The sequence below is a fragment of the Anabas testudineus genome, chromosome 15 (genome assembly GCF_900324465.2).
Source record: "Anabas testudineus chromosome 15, fAnaTes1.2, whole genome shotgun sequence".
Lineage (NCBI taxonomy): Eukaryota > Metazoa > Chordata > Actinopteri > Anabantiformes > Anabantidae > Anabas > Anabas testudineus.
In genome coordinates, this window is record NC_046624.1 from 14592274 (window position 1) to 14615868 (window position 23595).

General features: G+C 39.1%; 1 protein-coding gene across 1 annotated transcript in view; it reads right to left on the bottom strand.

Moving 5' to 3' along the window:
- grid1a (glutamate receptor, ionotropic, delta 1a) overlaps positions 1 to 23595 on the bottom strand; it is a 180933-nt gene that overhangs the window by 50664 nt on the left and 106674 nt on the right. The window contains exons 3-4 of the mRNA XM_026353981.1: positions 22809 to 23093; positions 12536 to 12741 (exon numbers count right to left, since the gene is read on the bottom strand). Of these exons, the coding sequence (XP_026209766.1) occupies positions 12536 to 12741; positions 22809 to 23093 (491 nt within the window). The remainder of the gene's footprint in view (positions 1 to 12535; positions 12742 to 22808; positions 23094 to 23595) is intronic.

A 23595-nucleotide genomic window follows, 5' to 3' on the forward strand; every position in this document is an offset into this window, starting at 1 on the left:
AATTCATTCTAGTCAAAATTGTCATAATCCAATGCATTAAAGTTTTTAGCTGAATGCAGCAGGTACATGGCAGCTCTTCTAGAAAGAGGAAAGGGCGAGAAAACCTTTACCTGTCTTACTTTTACTCTGCAGTTTTTAAATGCCACCCTGTAGCTTTTGATGATAACTACTTTTCACTGCATCTCAGTTGTACCCACGATTACATTTGGAGCTCTGTAGGAGTGTCTTAATTATGACTATAATGAGACAGCAAATGTCTATTTTCCAGTATGTCTGGAGACCTCTGAACTCGCTTCTTTAGCTGGCTGGGGACAAAAAAAATTCACAGCCACTGTGACAAAGCCTATAGTCAAATATAGCAACACACAGACCTGCCAAGTTATGCCAGTGTTTGTGCCTTCATGTTTGCTTATGTTTGTATGCATGCATGCAAAAATGTTTATCTGGGGATGTGAAACATGGAGATAGGGGAAAAAAAGATTAAGCAAAAGTTGTGGGGATTGCCCTTGGGAGAAAGGTAAACAAGAGTTTAGAAGGGCAGATGGATGAAAGGATAAAAAAAAAAAGGATTTGAAAATTGACGTGATGTATTTCTATCATAGTCCCAGTTTTAATTTGATGGAAGGTTTGTCAGTATCATTTTTCAGCTGTAACGTGCACTTAAATACAGGATCACTGATGACTGCTGGCAGTTACATTCTTGGCAGAGTGTGAAATCTGAGTTCAAAATATTCCCCCCTGTGCTAATTTACACATTAGCATTTACAGTGATTTTCTCAAGTGTGCTCTTTAGATTTGGGTTTTTTACACCGAAATCTGTTGAAGATTTCATTCAACGCTTGAAATGCAAAGTAAATCCACTAATGCAACTGCAGGAGCACTCACAGCCCTATGAAACTCCCACAGGCTTGTGGGCAAAACTTTTCTCATAACAGCGGGCTTAAGCACTGAGCTGCTGATGACCTGTTGCATAAATAATAGCTTTGCTGAATGACAGGGACAGAATACATAATCCCCATTCCTATGGATAGGAGGGATTCTGTATTCATTTATGAGGTGCTTGAATTTAATAGTAAAAAACAAAAAAAACACTAAACGTGTTACTAAATAAGACTTATTTTACCCTATTTGTGAATTCCTTCATATCCAACAAACAAAGCACAAATAAATGTAATATCGAGCTGTTCTGGTAATTTCCTGTAGACATGAAATTACTAATACACAAAAAAACTAAGCTGAAAAATAGCTGCAGAAAATAATTTATGCTGTAGATATAATTTTGGAAATCTCTTGCAGATACACAGAAGATATTATAGCTGCTTACTGAATATCGCCACTTGCATGTTCTAGCCTCATCTACACCTGTTATGAATAAATTAGATACAGTATATGGTCATTTCAAATGTGGGTGTTAACACAGACCTGCGAATGAGACATCAAAGAACATCTGAATATGCATGTGCACATGTTGAACATTGACTCACACATATTTGTGCAAAGTAGGGAATGAAAAAGTGGTGTGCTCTTAAACAGGTAAAAGGACAATTGAAGTGGCATTTATTTATATTCTTTCCACTGAGGCTATATTTTAATTGAACATTTTCTCCAGGGCTTTTGGCTGTGTGCTGGCTACCAATACAGTACTTGTTTTCCGAGTGGTTGGCTTTGCAATTACCCTTAAAGCTGTTACTGTATTTTGAGTCTGCCACTTGGGAACTGAGCAATAATCCTGAGCCCACAGTAACAATTTCAGAGTCAGAACTTTCTGACAATATTGTAAGGTTTTGGTATAATTGCATCTCATATTACGCTGCAGGGAGACAATATAGGGAATGATGAAGCTATTAACATTTACAGACAAAGTAACTGTTGTATTATGAATTAAACAAGAATATGAACTGCAAATGTGTTTTGCAAATGTCTTCAATGCATCTAAAACACACGCACAAAGAATATAATTATTAGACTTACAGGTGTTCATGACACATCCTAACCAGCTAGACCTTCTGTTTACTGAAACAAGTGAACGACAGGCTTGGAGGGAGAGGCTCTAGCACTTATACACAACTCTAGAGGTCACCAGATAAATGAGATAGACTTCACCGGGTGCAGTTTATGAGATTAAATGTTTTTCCCTCCTGAAGAAATAGAATTGGCCAAGAGGTTTACTGTTTCAATAATGCTAAGCATGACTCATAATCACAAACATCAATCAGAGTTTATCACCCTCTGTCAAGGCAAGAATGTGTTTTGAGTGCTGCAACTGAAATACAGTGGCAAGAAAAAGTATGTGATGCAAGTATGTGAGCTGGAATTTCATGGTTTTCTGCATTAATTTGTCATAAAACATGATCTGATCTTCATCTAAGTCAAGAGTATTAACAAACATGATGTGCCTAAAACAATAACACACAAAAAAATCATTTTTTATGTCTTTATTGAGAACAACCATAAAAACCTCATAGAGCTAGTGGGAAAATAGGTAAGTTAAGTATAAGTTAGAATGCTTATGTGAGCCACGTCTGGCCAAAAGGTGCTTTCAGAGGGGCTATTGGTCAAAAAGTGTTGATTTACATAAAGCTGGATCAGGTTACAGAGTGAAGTCAAATATTCACCAGTCTATTATTAGTCTATAATTGGAGACACTTTGGGACTGTGGTTACTCTACCAAGAAGTAGGCGGCCATTCAAAATGACCCCAAGAGCACTCATCATAAAAAAACAACACAGCTACTATCAGGGCCTGGCCATCTTGCAGTGATTGAGAGGAAGATGAATTCCCAAGTGTGTCAAAAAATTCTTCAGCATAATGTGAGAATGTCTGTATGTCAGCTAAAACTCTGCAGAAGTTGAGTGATGCAACAGGACATTGACCCAAAACACAAAAGCAAGTCCACAACAGAATGGCTTCAGAAAAACTAAATCCGCCTTTTGCAGTGGCCAAGTGAGGGGGGCCACACCAATAATTACTTCCAAGGGTTCAAATACGTTTTCCACTAACACTATGAGGTTTTTAAAGTTGTTCTCAATAAATACATAAAAGATCAGGTTTTTTTGTGTGTTATTGTTTTAGGCACATCATATTTGTTAATACGTTTGACTTCAGATCAGATAATGTTTATGACAAATTAATTCCAAAAGGTTCACATACTTGTCTCACTGACGAGAGGCAGAGACAAGATTAGAGTGATCACAGATGCCAGAAAGCTACAGTTATTGAGCAATGATGTCAATATTGTAGTTTCCTCACTTTTTTACTGATAATCACTTCTATCGTCACCATTTCTTTAGGTTATTTACAATTCAAGAGACATTTCCCACGTTCTAAAAAAGCCGCTGACGGTGATTATTGTGAAGGGATAAGGCTTTATGTCAAATACACCAAAGTTTTAATTCTCCAGCATTACTTATGAAAGGGAAGATTATTTATGAAAAGCTCTTTAACTTCAGCAGATGATTCATACTTGTGCAAGTAATAACTATCCATCAAGCAAAGAGCTTGCCAAGTGCCCAGGTTTCAATTTTAATACCAGAATTTGGATATACAGCAATTTCTCTTGATTATTCCGCCCTCCCATGAAATATGTACCGGAAGAGGTGATTTTATTTAGTTTTTGTTGGAGTAAACTACTCTCTCACAAAGTGCTGTGCCATTAAAGATAACCCTATTGTATGCATAACAAAACTCATCTTAAATATTTTAAAGTCACGGTCACAGAACGTTGCTGAGTTTCTCACAAGTTCCCAGAAGGTGGCATTAATCGATCGTGGACAGAGAAGCCATCTGTTATTTACCTGTCAAACTGCAGCATTTATTCATCACACAAAGCAATTAATGTTTTCTCTGTATGCACTTCAGTTTTTCCATGCACCATGATAATAACACTCACCTTATTATGCAGAAAAATCACATGGATTTGCTGAATTTACTCACAGTCAACTAAAGTGTTTTGCTTCAAGCCAGGGATGGGTTTGGAAAGTATTTGTATGAGTATACAAAATGACACTGCTACACCTCTGCTAACATTTGTGTCTGTTATTGTTTGTACTGCACACATTATAGGGACTATACACACACACACACACACACACACACACACACACACAAACACGTCTGCCTGTAACTCTACTAAATAGATGACAGAACAAACAGACAGGGAATATTACAGAGCCAAACAAGTTTGCAGAGAGGTTGAGAAGAAAAGAATAAAGGAAGAGAAATGGAGACACAGATAAACGTATACAGTGCAATGAGAGAGGAGACAAAGGGCGATGAGGTTATGGGGGAAAAAGCTAGGGCAGAAAGATAAAGTGCCCATGTAGGGAGAAACATGAAACCATTAAGATGTGAAAAATACAACGACGGAAAAAGGGAATGTTCTGTAACAGGGACAGAAAGGGAAAAGAGAGAGAGAGAAGAGGCAGGAACAGAGGGCAGAAGAGGATGAGATGTAGGACAATGATAGATCGTTTTCTGGCAGGCTCAATTTGTCATGCTGTTATTGGGAGGAAAATGGAATAGAGGAACAGCAGTGAGGGTCAGAGGGGGAGGACAGGGGTCCAGAGGTGGGATCTTTAAGCCAGGAGGGAGCAATGCCAGCGGATAGCAAGCAAGATAAAACTCCGCACATCTCTTCACCTCTGGTCCTCGACTGATGATCACTGAGGTTACAGTGCCCTGACAACTCTATCCCAGTGGCCAGTGTCCCACCATATACTGGTATACGGGCTGATTTCAAAATGTGAATACTGTATGTGTACATGGGCAAACTTAAAGTGCAACTAATAGTCAATATGCTGGATGGATACACTTTTCCACTTTCTTGATTATTTAAAGATATAAAAGGGAAACTACACAGATTTCAAATATTAGAATGGGTTTACTAGTCAGGGGGATGCTACACACTCTGTGGAAACTGTTGCAAACTGTGTTCTGTAGCTCTAGAAGAGCTTAATCAAATCAGAGTAAACAACCTCAGTGACATAATCAAAACTGGGCTTGGAAAAGCAAATTTATAACAGATGGTCTTTGCTGCATTTCTAGACAGGGATAGTATAGCAAAACGCATGCAATTGAATTATGGGAAGTGGAGAATCCAGTTATAACTTGACCCACACTTCTGCTTTGTTTCACCATCAAACAGAACCTTTAATCATCAAATGTCTGCCTAGCTCCTAACTCCTCCTTTAAGTTGTAAAAATCTGCATGCAGAAATGGAATTTAGTGCAGTTTATTTAGAGTAAGCCTTTTTATATCTGCATCAGGAGGCTGCCATTACGGTAGTCAATACAGGACACTGGCTCTAGATAGGGAATTTCTCATTTTCATGTTAAAATCTCAGCATGAATTTGATGACATGACACTTAAGCATTGCTTGGAAGAAAAATACAAGTATTTAAGGTTATTTGTAATGAAATTCATTTACTGTAATAGAAATATTCTACTACAATAGTAAACACACTAAATGTCCTATTCTGCAGGAAGTTATTATATTAGAAATATATATAACTAGGATAGATGCCTGTTTACAACACATCATCCAGACACTGTATAGTCTCTCACACTCTAACCTCTACTTAAAACTTCCCCTGCACTACGTACAGCTAGTACTTTTCCTCTCTGACGCGTTGCCTTGTTTGTCACCTCCTTCAAACTCTCCCAGCTTCCAATTCACAATGTTGCCACTCAACCAATAACTCACTGTGGCCTTCATTTGTATTCAGCTTTCCAGTCTAATTGAATCTTCCGGGTGGCTGCAAATATGTTTTTGTGGTGTGAAAAAAAAAAAATTCATACTGAAAAGTACTTTTAGAGATTTTTAATTATACCTGGCCTCAGTCATTAGCACTAAGGGAGGGGGTGTAGACAGATCTGGCAGTGATGGATCTGGGGAAGGAATGAGAGTTGATGTAGTGAAGGTGTGCATGTGGGCATCATTCTGTGTGTGTTCATGTATGCAAGGGATGTTGTTTGTGCCAGCACTATGCTCCCCTGAACCAATACCCTGCTCTCTCTGTCAGGTTAATGAGACATGCTGGGATAAACACTTCCAGGTCATGGCCAGTTTTATTTTATCTGAGAGAGCAGCAAATTCCAGGTGCCAAGACACAACTGTGCAGCATGCTGGAATGTTTTCAAAATGTGGGAAAGGCCCCATGAAAATCCAGAGATTAGCTTTACTTTGGACATTTTATCATATTTTAGCAAACTGTGTGTCACTCGTCAAACTAAGAAACACTGACAAACACTAAAGCAACAATAAAAAACCTTTTAAAAGTTTAAAAAGATCTTATAGCGTGGCAGATATAAGATATAAAACTAAAATAACTGGAATCTTTTAACCATATTTGCACCCTGTCACCTTAACATTAGCAGACAGACTAATATTTCTTCCATAATGATTTCAATGCCCGACACACTGAATAGAAGGACACAAATGTTACAAAGGCAAGAGCTTACTGTCAACAGGCATCTATGGCTTTCAAACAGGAAAGATGTGGGTGAAGTGCGTGTGTTAGATTCGCATGCATGAGCATGTGTTTGTGCACGCACATGCCTGTGTTGTGCCTGGCAAGCCGTCATGTCAACAGGACTGAAGAAAAGCCATCATCACTGTCCTTTTCCGAAGCACTCTATAATAGCATGTGGACTCGGGTCGCTTATAATTCGCCATCCACAAGCAGTTTTGACAATAAGATGGAGGAGTCCTTGAGATCAAAACACAATTCAAAGCAAGGGCAAATGTGTTTATTGCATCTCACACTCACATGTCACGAAGGTCCGTTTTTAAACAGCGATTCATCGTCTCAAGTCTTGACAAGTGGATGCGTTTCTAATATGGCAGCCATGTCTGCCAAGCAGTCAAACAGGTACACAGACATGCTCTGAAAGTCCTTCTGTGCCTTTATCACAGTGGAGAAAAGTAAAGTCACTGTTTTATGGATAAATTTTTTGTCGCACAGCATGACACATAAAAAGCAAGTGGACAAAGCAGAATGATGATGGAAATGATGGAATTATTCAGTGACATAAATCATTTGAACCATCAAGCCAGATTCATTGAACTCTTGCTGAAGTTATTCTGGGGCACGTCATTCGGGGGACAAGGGAATTAAAGTAGGTGTCCTGCCACAGTTCTGCCGAATAGCACAGACCTTGAAAGAGTATACAAACAGCTCCAGTATTCCTATTGTGATGTGATGACATTGAATCCTTCTCTTTGAGATTATTTTTGTAGGATAAGATGTTTTGGTTGGCAGAAATAAGTCCATGAAGTGGCAGACTGAGGACAAGCAAAATAGTCGAGATACAACTTAAAAGAAGGCAAGAGGAAACCTGAGCCCTTCAGTACCACCAGTGTGGCCGGCGAAGGTCACCTACTGGACGTCTTCAATCCTTTGGCAGTTTACATTCATCCTGCAGACACTACTGGGTATGTTTGCTTTAAACATTGCTTTAAGTCAAGATGGAAAAACTAATAATTTATAGATAGATTTCTATCATAAAGTGATAGATTCAGGATATCTGAGTTGTAATCTGAGGTCTTGTGACAAACTTGAGTAATGACAATATTTACTCTTAGAGACAGATCAGTGCATCACACAGCTGACAAAGCAGTTGTGACAATTCGTCATTATTGTACAACTATAACCTTAACTCAGAAATAAACAGCATTCTGCACCAACACTGTCCGGTGAATGTCACAGTCCATTAAATGAAATAGACACATACGCTGTCAAGACAGCATTTAAATATGATAGTAATAATGAGTGTTTTTGGACGTCTGATCAAATAACAATTGTGATAATTGCGAGATATTCTGTTAAATATGCCCGAGTTTAAAAACGTCATCAGATGGTCTGGCAGTTATTGCTGGAGGCATGTTTTCATTTAAGTTTAAAAGGAAGCGATGGCAACAAAGTAAAATATGGTCTATGCTGAATTTTAAGAAAAACAAACTGTCCCTTCTTCCACCTGAATGAAATATATAAAGATTAAATATGAAAAACCTGTGGACAGGTTTTCATCTTTTCCACATTAGATGCGCAGTCTGGATTGCATTCAGGTACTGCCTGACGGGTACCATAGTCAGGCCCAGTCTCTCAGCACTCATCTCTTTTGTCTCTCTTCATGGCCGTCTGTTCCATTAGATTTTATCCATTAATGTTTCATACAGAGATGCTTCATTATGTTGAAGAAGCCTCTTCTAGCGCCACATTTCTTCCTCATATTTGACCTTTCTCCCCATATCCATCTCCCTGCCTTTGTACCCCTCTTAGTTGTGCTCTTTCTCTGTGCTCCTGTCTTCCTCTCTTTACCCTCCCGCCAGCCTGTGCAGCATCTCTTTCTCCCTCGCACATTTCCTGGCAGCAGGCAGCAGTGCTTGTCACTCTTGTAGCTCGGTGTAGCCGCTGCACAGGAGGCAGACCTCACCAAACCTTTCTGCTTCATCCATCAACTGGCCTGCAGAGCTGGCATGCCAGCTGACACTATCTGTTTCCTCTCACATTAACACCTTCAGGAGCCCAGTGTCCCACACGCACAGTGAGACAAGATTACACAGAGACTGAAGAAATATTTCCCTTATATTACATTAAAACTGATACAGACTCAAATACTCCCAGACCTAGAGACTTGTTTTAAAACTGGAACCAGGTGAAGTTTACTGTAAGTAGAAAAGTAGTAAAAATTATCTAAAATGATCTAAACACACTTGAATTATATATTTAATGCTCATGCATTAGCCTTACTAGTAAAGCATAGTCAGACATTTAATACAGGTGTTCCAATAGCTTAAAGCATTTTAATCAATGTTGTTGAAAATGAATGAGATCTCCCCAAGCCAGATCCCAGAGAGCCAAAAATCTAATTTGAGTGTCTTCAAGATATATAGCTTGGAGCTGCACTGTTGACAATTAATTGGCGAGTGACTTTGGTTACTCATAAAATGTGTCAAGTTTTTTTGTACCTAAATGAACATCATTTTACACAAGTGATTTAGCAAATGCTCACTAATACAACCCAAGGACGTGAAAATGGGACAGCTGAAAGCTTAAAATTCCACTTTATGGCCCTCTAAAAGGCTTGCGTGACTCATGTGAAGTTCCCCTATAATGAAGGGAACAGAGAGTAGCTGGGTGTCAGGAATGAGGCGGAACTGAAGCTGACAGAAGACGCTACATCCTCTCATGGCCAAAGTGAACGAGAGATGAGATGGCAACTGTCTGGATGTGAGAAAACAAGAGCCCAGATTTTCAGCATAAAGCGCAGACACTGTCAATGACATATGCGTCTTGTTCAAAGTATGAGAAATGACTGCAGCCTGAGAGTAGACTGGAGATGTGACAACAGACGTGTGACAGAATATGTTACTCAGTAAAGTAGGGCATCATCAGAACAGAACAAAATGTGTGACCCCGGATGCCCTTTGCTATTGTACTCATGTTCTTTAATAATAACCAGGTAAAGACCTTGAAAGTACAAGTTATGAATATGATCTATCTATATTAATCCCTTTGACGAACTGTCAGCCTTTCAGAGGTGCCCTTCTTTCATCTGACCAGTGCATTTTGGGTCATTTTCCTCGTCACCTCATCATTGGACCGTATTGAGGATTAAGGAGACAGGGACAGATTATACGAAAACAAACCCTTGGGCAGAGATTCACTACATAGAAACCTTTATCTTTTAGTGTCTCGTTGCTCTTTTTTTTCATATTTCTGTCATTTATCTGTGTCTCTGCAGATGTTTTGCATCTCTATATGATAACTTTCTAACTGTAATCCCTTTCAGATGTGGGATATGTAACATTATTGCTATATATTATATCAGAAATCTGTTAAAGCTACAGTTTTTCTGTCATTTAGACAATGTTCTCTTTTATGCTAATGTTCCTCACAGCTTAATTCAGATATACCCATGACCATGACAGAGACAGCCACGATACACACAAGATACGGTATTAGTCATACAGAGATTATTTTAGTTTCAGGCCAATTTATGCAAAGACATCAACGATATTAGACGTTTTTAACATCAATCCCGTGTGTAATTAAAGACTTTAATAACAGACTGACACTCTGAGCTGCTCTTTGCACACTTATTTGATTGATGTGTGCGGTCCGTGGAGTTTGAATGTCATTTGAGTGTCATATATTTGACTGACATTCCAACAAATACTGTAGGTTGATGAAAGCTTCTTCCTGTGTTTTCTATTGATTGGAACTGGTCATCCTCTGCTGATCTGCTAAATCCTATATCCTGGTCTATATCTTTTTCTATTAATTATCTTAATCAGATGGTGATTAAGATGGGAAACAGATGGATTTAGCAACTGTGGAATGTGTTTTTTTAATAATAATTTGAAACAGTCCTGTGTTGTCCTCCTGACCTCGTTCCTTCACTTCGTAAAGCCTTCGCTAGTACTTGTGCTGTGTTAAAACTGACATGTAATGTCCAGGATACATTTGCTGTTTACCAACGTGCCCAACCTAGTCAGACGGCTGTTACAAATATTACAGAAAAGTGACCAGACATTCAGACATGAAGTAGACAGAGAGTGTACATGAAGAGCAGAGCTGAAGAGAGGCAGGAAAAATAATAATGACGCTACTTTAACTCTGAAAAACACAACTAACCAACTCAACTAAAGAAGTTCTTTCTGTTGAAAAGAACCACTTCTCTACTACCCTGCTACAGCTGATCAATTTCACATTTCACCAACAACAAATAATGCAAATTTAATGCTAATTAATGCATTTTGTTATCCTTTGCACAAATGACTGAGATGACTATTAATCCCACTAATTAACCACATTTCTTAACTTTTACATTACCATCATGAAAAAAAGTCAGCTGTGATGAATTTTTGATCAGGCATACTGCTGACTTTTGGAGTCCTTAACTGTCTATGGGATTATCGCCATCATTCTCCTTTCACAGGTTACTATATTTACATTTTCCCTCCTAGTTTTCTGGTGGGGAGTGTAAACACTCTGTGACAACAGTTACTAAGGTATTAACAAAGCTTTGATGAATCCACAAATTAATATATTCACAGGATCATTTGTGCTGAACGTGAGGCTGGGCTTTTTTTCCTTATTCCCCCATGTGCCATGTTAATTGTATAAGGGATGATAAAGAATATAATTGGTGAGATTAAATGCCACCCAGAGAGAAGAAAAGATGTTTACAGAATTTGTGTCCTAAAACAGAATTCACTGGCATATAAGAAAAGATCAAAGCAGTATGTCATTAATAAAACCTGAACGCCTCAGTGTATTCAAGCAGTGCACTGATTTGTCTACAAGTGCTTCACTTTCAGATTAATGGTGGAGCAGTTACCTGAAGCTAGTTAGCATAAAGGTCCACTCACAACAAATAGAAAGATTAAACAATGACAACCATCATCGAACTCTTGGCACTACCTTTTACCATTTGATTCCAGGTTTTCTGTGTAAACCCAGGCTCATTCATTCAAATGATGGTACATACATATGGATTTAACTTTTGCCAAATACTGGCACATCACAGGTTCATCACAGTGTTCGTTATGCTTTCTTAAATCTACGACCATATTTAAACAATGTGGATGTCTACCATCCTAAATTTCAGGTGCCAATGTCGAATTGTCAGTTTTCCATCAGTGTTTCACTGTTTTTTGCCAGATATCAAGAAGATTAAGTCTCAGACTGTGACATGTTTGCTGGGCATAACAAGACACTCGGCTCGCTTTTACGTTGCCATATATTTCACTCTCTCCAACACTGCCAATGCCACAGAAATCTGTTCTTCAATCTTGCCAGCTCACCACAGTGTATAATTATTCAACATGATTTGACCAAATGGTAATTGTGAGTAAAACCCCTGCAGATGATTAAAGGAAACTATCCATGTTTGGCTGCCCTTAACAAGGAAAACACAGGAAAACATGATGGAGAAAGATGCAAACCCTCTGTGGCTCTACACAGTTGACTTTGACTTTGTAAACTTTGCCTGTGGTGATGTGCAGCGCTGCTGATCAGAACAGCAAATAAACTCCTTTCACTGGTAGCGCAGCGAAGACCAAATTAATGTTTTCCTTTAGAAATGGCGTGTCTGCCGTCCACAGATATACTTGTAACATTTGATGGAGAATACTGGCACCTGAAATGTGGTTTTCTTCTGGCCCACTCAATATCGACAGCAAAATGCATCTCAGTCTGATCTCTGCCATCTGCTTTGGGCTTTGTCATAACTCAAGGGGTCCAGACATTCAGTTGCATCTTGTTTATCAGTTTTAACATTAGAAAGGTCACTAGTGTAGTTCATTGGCAAGTTCCCAATGAAAACTAGGCAAATTATCTTGTATCAAACACTTATTTGGTTATGTTTTCATTCTCCACAGTTGAAGCAATGAAATCTTTGATCAGCTGTCAGAGTAGACATATTTCAGGCCATATTTCCTTTCTGTTTCCATTGGTCACTTTTAAAGGATAAATACCTGTTCTGTGCTACTGCTAACTTGACGTGAAATAGTCTCAGCTGTGAAGCCTACCTGGTGGATGAACACCTGTGCACCCCGTGGGCTCATGAGCAGCACAGCCCGCCGTAAAGTGTCCCGGTATCGGTTGAGCTCTTCGGTGCGCATCGTGCTGAAGAGGTCAGTAAAGACGCGGCTGACATTGCGGTCCACCCTTTGTAAGGAAACATCCAGACCGAGCCGAGACGCCTGGTCCATAAAGGTTTGCAAACCCCGGATATCTGAAAGAAAATAATGACACACACACAGACAGAATAATACTTCAAACAGGAGCTATAATAATAAGCAAAAGCTATATATACACATTTTTTCCCATAGCATTTAATCTGAATATATGTGTATGTGTATATATATATATATATATATATATATATATCTATGCACACACACACACATTTTTTTTTTCCAGGCTCTACGTCAAAGGCTTTGATGCAGTTTTCATTCTTTGCTCCTCATCTAAAGCATGAGAAAACGTAACAAGCACTCCTGTTTTCTGGGATTTATAAGATATGAAACTGCATACTGGTGTCGCTGTCCCCAAAGATCTGTGCATGTGCGCTCACTATATCGAAAACCACTTAAAAGAAGCCTGTGCAGCACACACAAATCAAAGATGATGTGCAGCGGAGGGCTCACAATAAGCTCACCAATCCCAGCAGTCGCAGGGGGAGCAGCACCCAGCATGTGCCAAGTCGGGCTGCACTGTTAAAAGTATGGTTAAAATTATAAGGGCCAGACTTTGTACATCAACAATGTGTGTGTGTGTGTGTGTGTGTGTGTGTGTGTGTGTATGGGTGGTTTTTCCCAATTACATTTCTGGAGATTGATGAGTCAGTGCATAAATGTACTACACACATACTGTATGTATATACAATATGACAATGACGTGTGTGGGTGAGATGAAATGGCAGATATTTTTATTCTTCTGTGCCAAAACTATAAATTAGGCTAATAACAAAGCCTCTGACCTGGTCTGAGCAGTGGAGCAACATAACGGTTCACTGGCTTCGTTTCTCAGGCAACAACTTGCAGCAATATGACTAAGTACCATATTGTAAAGAATTACATGCTATGCTCAATTTTTCCTGCCAATGCTGTATTGCAATTTATTTTTTGGGTAATATAAATACCCATTTGCCACCGGATTCTCTTCAGAATAAAAATGTTCAAAGGGCAGAACAAAACATGAAATTAAATCATTCATCATTTTGAAGCGTCGCCAAACTCTTACTGCAGCACTCTTTGAAAACTCTCTTCCTTCCACACACACAAGCACACACACACACACATCCCCTTTGGTTCTGCGTCTAAATTGAAATGCGTCCCCTCAGTGGTGTTACTTTGAATACAATAGGCAAAAGCTAAACCTCCGAGTAATCCCTCCTTTTGTTAGAGCACAAACACAATTTGTAAGTTAATCACAGTTCCTTCCCTCCTGTCCTGTGACTGGACCACGGCAATTAATTCAGTCCACAATATTTTATCCAAAGTGACTTACAACTGAGCAGCACTCACACCAGGAGCAGCCTGGGGTTCCATGTCTTGCCCAAGGACACTTAGGCATGACATGGAACCCCACGGCTGTCATCTCAGCCTCAGCTGACATCACTGTTACATGAGCATAACAGGACAGACGTTCTGTACATTTCTAGTGACTCAATATGCATCAATTTACTAACTCATGCACACAATTGAACATGTTGTGGAGAACTTTTGATCAGTCTCCTACCTGCTGACTGATGAAGGGTCTCGGGTATAAAAACTAATTTGGCATCAAACTGTGATGCTACATGCTGACATTTAACAGCTTCTTACAGAAATTTAACAGTTCAACTGTGCATCATGACCATAGATGTAGGGAACTTATCACAAAAGAAAAATAAGGCTTATCATCAACATATTGTAACTGCTTGATGAAACTTGTCTCCCAATATGGAGAGACACAAACCAACACGAGCTTTAGTCCCATGATGGGCCAGGGGAAAGCTACCGTGTGATAACTACTCTTGGATCCCAATAGAAACATTGGACATCAAAGCCAGTGTTCCAAACCTGTAGCAGGCGTTTCGATGGGGCAACGGTGTCAGCCATGGACAGGGCTGCAGAAAAGAGGATTAACGTGGAATTAAAGGTCTGATTTCTGGACATGTTTACCCAAGCGTCATTTCTGAACACAAATCTTCTTCTGAAAGTTTTAGATATCGAAAACTTAGGTCTTCTTTGCACCCCTGCATCAGCATCCAACCTTTTTCGCTCTGGTAACTTGGACTTTACTCTTGATTTCTCTCGTCTATTACCTATATTATGCATCTGTTTGAGAGCACAGGAGAGATAGATTGAGGCAGACCGAGAATACTCGATAAAGTTGCTCTTACATCCTTTTTAGCTCCATCTTACTCGAGTTGTAACTAAAGTGGGACTCCCTCTTGGACTGGAGCCTTGCAGAAATGAGCATATCATGATCAAAGCGCTCAGAGATTTTTACTGAGCTGTCAAGCTGCATTGCAATCCAAGCGGAAAAGCCTGAGAAGTGGCTATGCTGTTTACTCAAATTTGCGACGGAGTCCGTTACATTTACATCCGTTACATAGTCATTTAGCAGACGCTTTTATCCAAAGTGACTTACAAGAGAACAAGGCAAAGGCAGGGGAAGCGTAGGGAGGTCTGAGTGTGTTCTGCACTGACACAAGAGCATTTAGAGTGACAAAGAAAAAGCAGGAAGAAAGAAGTAACTGCTTCAGGTTCAATCTACCTTCTTTTTATTGAATGCAGATCTATGTTATATATGTTATATGCTAATGTGGCACTATATTAGGTATACCAGATTCATCTAAATCCAATACTACTGCAATAAATAATATCTTCATTTAGATCATGTTAACATTTGGTTACAATCAATAAAGAGGTATTTATTCAATGAATAAAGGAGGGATTTTGGAGGACTGTACCAGATTTTTAACATTATTTTATTTAAATTTTTCTCTCGTTAATAAACTTGCAATTGACTACACGAATTGTTTCAATAAAACACGTTGGAATGCATGGTTATGACATCCATACAGACGTACTGTATGTCAGTCTTACACTGAGCGCCTTTGAAAGAAGAGTTCAAAGTAAGAATGAAGTCAGGCTCATTCTTTCTGATTTTGACAATTTTCACAAAAAAGATCCCTAGAGGGGGAATAAAACTAATTTTCACTTGGACTTTATGGGCACATAGATCCAAAAGTTTTACGTTTGTTTTCCGCTTCAGGCAGACAGTGATCAATCCAATTAACACCAAGTGAAGACTCAGTGATGAGAAAAAGTGGAGACAAATTAGTTGCTGATTATGCACCAGAGTCCCTCTAAATAAGTAACAAAAAACAGAATTTAGACCACTGAGGATTTGTGCTGCAAATGGCATTCATCAAATCCACTTTTTATCTGCATTCTCGTTTTTTATTAAGCATTTATAGCAGCCAAAATAAGCACCGAGCTCACAACCACAACTAACTAGTCATACTCTGGATTCTGGATTGAAGAAATTTAGATGACCTGAGAGAACAAGAAAAGAAAGTCATTAAATATCATTTAGGACATATAATGAAAGTGAGATACTGTGTAGTACAGGGAAATTACTGCAGTACTCTACCGCTCATGCATGTAGATGGTAAAGTATTCAGACCCCTTGACTCTTCTCCACTGTTATAGATTTCATTTTACATGGAAAGGAATGCCATTTGTGCCCATCAATCTACACTTAAAGCCCAGACGTACACCCCATTCGACATCTGTGCAAAGACCCGAACATGGCAGTTCACAGACGCTTCTCATGCAATCTGACAGAGTTTGAGAGGATCTGCCAGGAAGAATGGGATAAGCTGCCCAAACCCAGGTGTGCAAAGCTTCTAGAGATGTAACCAACAAGACTAGGAGCTACAATTGCTGCAAAAGGGGTTTCTTCTTCTAAAAAGTACTGAACCACTGAGGCACACAACTTACATTCCTCGACTGTGTTCTGATAATGGAGGTCTACACTGATTACCATCATTTAACTGCGGTTCCTTCATCTTGCAAGTTAAAGGAAAAACACTGTGACCTAATATTCTTTTGGCATGCATAATCATATTGCATCACTTTTTCTTTTGTTTGAACGAAAGCTTCCTCATCAAAATGACTCCAGTATAAGCAGCTGGGTCTGTAGAGTGGGTCTGGCTGGAGCTACCACCCAAAGCTGAATTATCTTACTCCTGGACCTTGAATGCGTCTCCATGATACGGTAGTGATTGCATATTTAGCAAGTCCAGGGTGACAGGGTGAACCTTTCCAGATAAGACTTAGTGCATATGTGTGTGAATCCCAAGCTTGTATGTATACACTATTTTTATATTGCATTACATGACATAAGTTAACATTTTACTTTACTTTACTCACTTTCCTTCTCTATTTTTGGTTGTTATTTGATCCTTTAAGGTCACCTGTATGTTCACTCCATGACATATTTGTTGGCTCTGTTACAAACCTTATGGCCTCAATGTAGCACTGAGTAAGATAAGAAATAATATCACTATATATAACTGTATTCACTGCTCTAAAAGGACACAACTACACTAACCTTAGCCATCGCATTATGGATTACAGACTAGCTACACACTCTGCAGGAGATATTCTTTGTGTTTGTCTATGTTCAGACACCGCCTGTGTAATAAATGCACTTTCTACATTAGGAACCACCTCCTACTTGGGAACAAAAGCAGCTTAATCAATCTCTGACCTAATCCCAGCGCAATTCTCCCCTCCTCTAACAGAAAGCCAGCCACCACAGGGAGGGCAGAGATAGATGTAGTTACTCTGCAGTCATTACTGAGTGCGGGTTAACATAGACAGACCCAGTGACGCTCAATAAACCCAACTTTTCCTATAACTGTGCCTTAGTCTCCTTTTGTGATTTTCTTATTATGATAAAAAGACAGGGTAATTTTACAGAAACTTTTGTTTGCTGATAGTCTGCCCACTGTCAATGCTCCCACACAGAATCAGTAGCCAGCTTCCTTTAACATACACAGAATTGGGAGTACTGCAAAATCACACCTTTAATGGCATTTACAAAAGCAGCCTGACAACATATTGCAAACCTTTAAAACAAGACTCATAGTCTACAGTCACACTAGCAGCTCTGTGAGCACTACAGAAAAGGTTTGGTCACTACAGCAGCAGACCTGAACCTCTGGGAACCATGCACATCACCAAACATCCAAGTCAATCTGCCCAATAGTTCAGTGAGCCAATACTGACTAAATGTTCAGACAGTGTGTAAATTGATGAATATGTCAACTACTGAGCAGTGTCTCATCAGTAGCAGAGTGTTTGAGCAGATGTACGCCAGATAGGCATGTAGTATTACAGTAATTTACAAACAAAGCATGGCACGAATGACATAATGGATTTGCAGCAATTCTTCTGAATAGTGTCTATTTAAAGACACGGCTTGTTTCAACAAGCAGAGAAGGGAGCACGGACCTGGGTTGAGTCTGGTCATGGTAAAAAAGCAAAGAATGAGATAAAACCACATCTTTTGATTCACCACAGGAGCCCAAACCGCAAGTTCAGATTCAGTCAATGCCATTTAAATGCACCAACAAGCAGCGAACAGTTGTTTATGTATCAAAGCGTCGAGTGATATCTTAGCAGTCTGGGCGGCTTGAGAAGAATGCCCGCAATGCACAAGAGGGCTGCATGGTCCTTGACGGAGAAGCGAGAGTTTGCTGTCAAGAAGTTTGTTTTTCAGTGGGAGAGATGAACTTTTATGGCCTTGACATGTGCTGGATCCGTTTTGTCCTTTTTAAATAAAAAGCTGAGGCATTAGACTACCCTTCAGCACTGTCAGAAAGCATGGCTCAAATCGGCAACGGCGGGACTGAAAGTAGCAAAACAGTATTGGCTTTAAAAATCATACTAATGAGAAGGAAATAAGGGAACAAAGAAAATCAAAACAGGACAAAACACACATCTAAACAAAAGAGAAAAAGCTGAAGGGTCTTTTGATTAGCAATTGGCTGTTATAGGCTTATCCTATAATTTTGTTCTCTTACAGCATTTGGCTGAAGGCACAAAAGGCAAAAGCACATAAGAGCATTTTGAAGTTGTTATATATTCTTGTCTTGCATCCTGGGCTGTTACAGTAGCATAAGAATAAGGTTATTTCTGCTACTTGTGAAAGAAATTATGGAGCACGCTCTCTCACAACAGAGAATCGAATTATGTGTTGAAAATGTACAATGATAAATGGAACCAGAAGAGGTGATGCTTTAAAAGTTGTTTACGTAATGTGCTTTTTATGGAACTGATGTATTGGTGGGGACTAGAATGAATTGGCTTCGTTGACACACTTCATTACACTGAGATACACTAGCCCCTTAGGTCAGAGAACCCCGCTGTTTAAGCTATGTATAAAACCAAAAACCCCACTCTGCGCTCACCAGATGCAGAGCCTGGTGTTTTCACAAACTTACTTTTATATAGTCAGTTATATTTACATTACACTAGATGTAGAGATGCTCTGTTAATGTGAAGCTCTTGTGCTTTGGCACATGCAGTAAAAAAAAATAAAATCCTCTATCTTTTGGCAGTCTAAATGTACATCACAAATATTGCTTTAACTGTTATTTAATGGTTAAATAACATATCAGTGTCCAACTAACAGAATATCAGCCAATGACTCATGTTCATTCTCACATAATATAAAAATAGATTAATGTGATAAAGCATCGCTGTACTTGTCTGAATGCATAAAATATTACACAGCCATATGTGCAGTATACAAACATATTACAGGTAGTTCAGTCTTCTTCTTTGTTAGATAACTTTAGATAAAAGTTTTGTTTCCTATTAGAAAATATAGATTTATCTCTAAACAAATCAGCAGTAATCAGGAGTTTTAGCTCTGACAAACCTAAACAAAAAGTTCTGCACAGCAGTGATTCATATCATGACAGGAACTTTCCTGGTGAAGAGGATGTCATGATGTATTTCCTGCCCTTTTCGTGCTAAACATAGAGAGGTGGAAAGGGAAGACAAGAAGGCTTTGACAAGATCACACTGAGAACCTGATCAGAGCTCCCGTGCTGTGAGTACAGTTACCTAATCTCGTTTCCGCCGTTTGATATCACTGATCCGACAGTATATGTTGGAAGCGATGAGACGATCCAAACCCACCTGTGCTTATGAAGTTTTAGCAGTGATGGGAAAGGAGATAGGAGCGGCAGGAACAAAGATTAGAAAGGTTTCTGAACAGTTACAAGTACAATTCGGCTGGCAATTATAATGAAATAATACCCTATAATTACCATTTACTGCTCTATATATGTAAAATTCTACAATTCTGTTTATATTCACTTAGAAAACCACAAATGTTAAACACCTGCTAATCCATTTTGAATGCTGTTAAAGCCTTTTCTTAATATCAATTACAGAAGTTAATAAATAGAATTAAAAAAAAAAATTCTAACTTTCCTGCTAAAAAATAAAAAAAGTGCTAAAACATTTTCAAATACGAATTATAATCAAATTAAGCAGCATGTTAGCTACCAATTAAATAAACTGAGAGACCAAATGTTGCTCAATTACATACTGTGCCCTCTTTCTGTCCAGTTAAGAATAGGTAGGCATACTTAAATAACTTTGTACCACACTTACGTACATATGCTACTAAGAAAATAACAAAAAAAATAACATAAGATAAGATGTACAAGTAACTTTTAATTTAATCACAGGGTGGATGTGTAGGATTTTGTCAAATGCAAAAAGATTTGTTATGAAAAAGTTTAGAAGTAGCTGAAGTCTTAAGGATAGTGAGAGGCATGTTTACCACTGCGTTACATTGACTTTCCTTTTTCCTTAATTACACTTTTTAATCACTTGAGAACTCAGGGTACTAATTGTATTGCTTTGGGAATATTTGCCTATTGTTTCTGGATCAAACACTCAGTGGCTGACATTGTCAAATTCTCCTCTGCATGATGCACCATACATGTTCAATAAGTCACGGATTTGGCCTGGAGGCGGGCCAGTCAGGCACACGATGTATGCTTACAAAGCCACGCTGTTATAACATCTGTAGAATGAGGTCTGTTTGAGCGAAAAGACACTGACATGTATAGTCTCTGTAAATTGTATATACACACATGTATTGGTGTTACACAGTAGTGGTGTCTTTAGTCCTTTTTTAGGGGATTTCAAGCAACCCTAAAACTGATTTCAGCACTCCTAAGAGTAATTACATGAACTACTATTAATTTGTATGAATTAACATTAGATTTTGCGTATGTTTTTGTTGGAGACCGGGGCACACACTTACACACAGGAACAAATGGCTTTGAAAACTGTTAAATAGCCAGTTATCTATCTAGAAACATGATGCACACTGCGGTACAGTAGGTGGTGATGGCACCTTTAATGTGATAATGTTAGGATGCCACAATAGTAACAGGATAAGAAGAAGAATATGTCACAGTGCATTGTAACAAAAAAACACTGGGTCAAATTAACGTTTCACTAAACTTGTTATACTGTACTACTACTTGTTACATTAGTGGAAGTCATATATTAACCTATCATCTATTATTTACTCTAGTAGTTATCTTCGATGCATAGTGTAGCTTAGCGAGCTGCTGTTTTTCCCTGTTATCTTCACTAGCATTGGGGAAAAATTGACTCGTTACCACATATGCAAATACATGAACTGCACAGAACTGAGTAAACTGCTGTTGCTCTTTCTTCCTACTCACATGTGGTAAGTATACATTCATTATGTGTCAACACAATTTGCAGACAGTACTCTTCTCTCAAGGCAGTTGTGTGGGTCATTATAGTACTGCTTCAAGGCAGGCACCACGGGTATTTTGACTATTATGTGATGAGGATCCTAATTAGCCGATACATTCCTTAATTAAACGAGCACAGAGTTAAACAGTGTAACACAAGCACAAATGTCAATAGTGCCTACTTTGCAGCACCTAATTTAGCAGACTTAAAAAAAAAAGACCGTTTTGTTAGAACTAGTATTCCCGTCCATTATTTCATCACCACCACGGTCTTGTTAAACTGAGTCTTCATGCGTTAGATGTAGGTTCCCTCTCAGAGGATTTACAAGTTAGGCAAATGTACAGTGTGCCCGGGTGAGATGTTATACATAAAGAGTTCCTGATAGCATATGATTTAACGAATGGATCTTTATTGCAGCAGGGAACATCTTTTTTTAAAAGCAGATGGATGGGAAGTTGACAGGAAAGAAAGATGGTTAGTTAGTCAGTTAAGAGAGCTTGATACTCTGAATGGTAGACAGAAAGAAATATACGCAGTTTACAACACAGCTAATCAGAATAAAAGAAACTTAAATAGCAGGACAGACAGCGGGCTCTGGTCAGACAGACAGATGTTCCTCCATAGTGGAGCTTTAATTGATCCACCTCAAAGCTGAGAGTGCACTTTTTACAAAGAGTGCCATTGTCAGAGAACATCCAAGGACAGATCTCTGCAAACGTGAACCAGCACGTCACATCCATTCACAAGGAGCACTGTGACTGGCTGTGGAGTCAAAACTGTGGAGTGGAAAATTGTAAGGGGGTGGTGGATTGCCGTCTTCCCCCGAGGGCTTGCCATACTCTATATCAACTGTAGCTTCGACTATACTGAAGAAAAAAAAAAAAAAAAGATTTATAATGCTTTCTAGATTGCACTCTTCCACACAGTAAAAATATTAGCCAGCAGTGGCAAAGTGTCATCTGAGAAATGACAATACAGCAATACGCTCTTCACCCCTCCTCAATCCACGGACCTTTGACTTTTACCAAATGTGGGTCAGGAAATGACTGCTCCACAGAGGCTTCAAAGGGAGAATAAAAATAAATAAATAAACAAAACACAGAAATTAAAAACATCCGAGAATATTTAAAGTACTATTGGGACACAAATGAGCCAATTAGGCTCCGACTTGTCTCTTCATGATGATGTTTCTAATGGTGAATGTGGCGATGAAATCTTGTTTTTCCCCCCACAATTTCTTCTGAAGTTTGATTTATTTTTTAGCAGTGTGCGTGTACAGTGGGTGTGTGTGCAGCTGTGTGATGCCATGTGTGGGAGCTGATGTTCTTTCATCTTTCAGTTCCAACTCTGTGTATTCCTTTCAGCATATGAATTCTTGGTGCTAATGTGGCTTAAGTTAACTCCCCTGACGCTCAAGAAAGTGCTGAGTTAATCTAACATACAAACACCAGGTTTAGAGGATGCATTTAGTCATTCAACTCACCATAGTCGCTCTCATAAAAGATGATGAACTTCTGCCAGTATAGTTCAGAGACGAGCGTGAGTAGGACATCACTGATTCGAACAGGTGGACGGGCAGCCAACGTGTAGCTCTCTCCATCTGGGCTGGGGTTGAGCTGGCAGGCGGTGCGGGGAGCACCATCCCCGTTTCTCTGGATGAAAAGGTGGGGGATGTGCATTGCATCTGTCAGAGACTGCAGGGCACTTGCGGCTGCACAGCCCGTGGATGTGACCAGCGCGAGGATCCCCTGGTTCATCAACTCGCATGCTGGACAGAGAAAGAAAGAAATAGAGAGGTGGTGGATAAAGTAAAAGCAGGAAAGAGAAAAAAAAATGCAGATGTTTTTTTTAAGACAATGCCGTGTGAATAGAAAGAAAATAAGAATGGACACAAAAGAGGATTGATGAGTAGTGGAAGAAGGAAAGAGTGATTAAAATGAGATGTAAGGAGTAAAAAGGGACAGAAAGAAAATAAAGGAAGAATGAGAAAACAGTTAGTTATGCCCTCCACGTCAGTTCAAACTCTAATCTGTTTAATCTGGATATTCATTTTAAATATATTTTTTAGTATTTTAAACATTTGTTACATTGTTCAGGAAAAGTGTGCTCAACTGGGCTTAACCATTAAAGATGGTTCTTCGTCTGTCCTACTAAGGATTATGTCTGAGCCTCTGCGGTTGCTGGTACTGATGTTGTAATGTGTAGATGAGAGATCCAGTGGGGTGCATCCTCTAATCTTTGTCCACAGATGAAAATAAGAGCTGAATGAA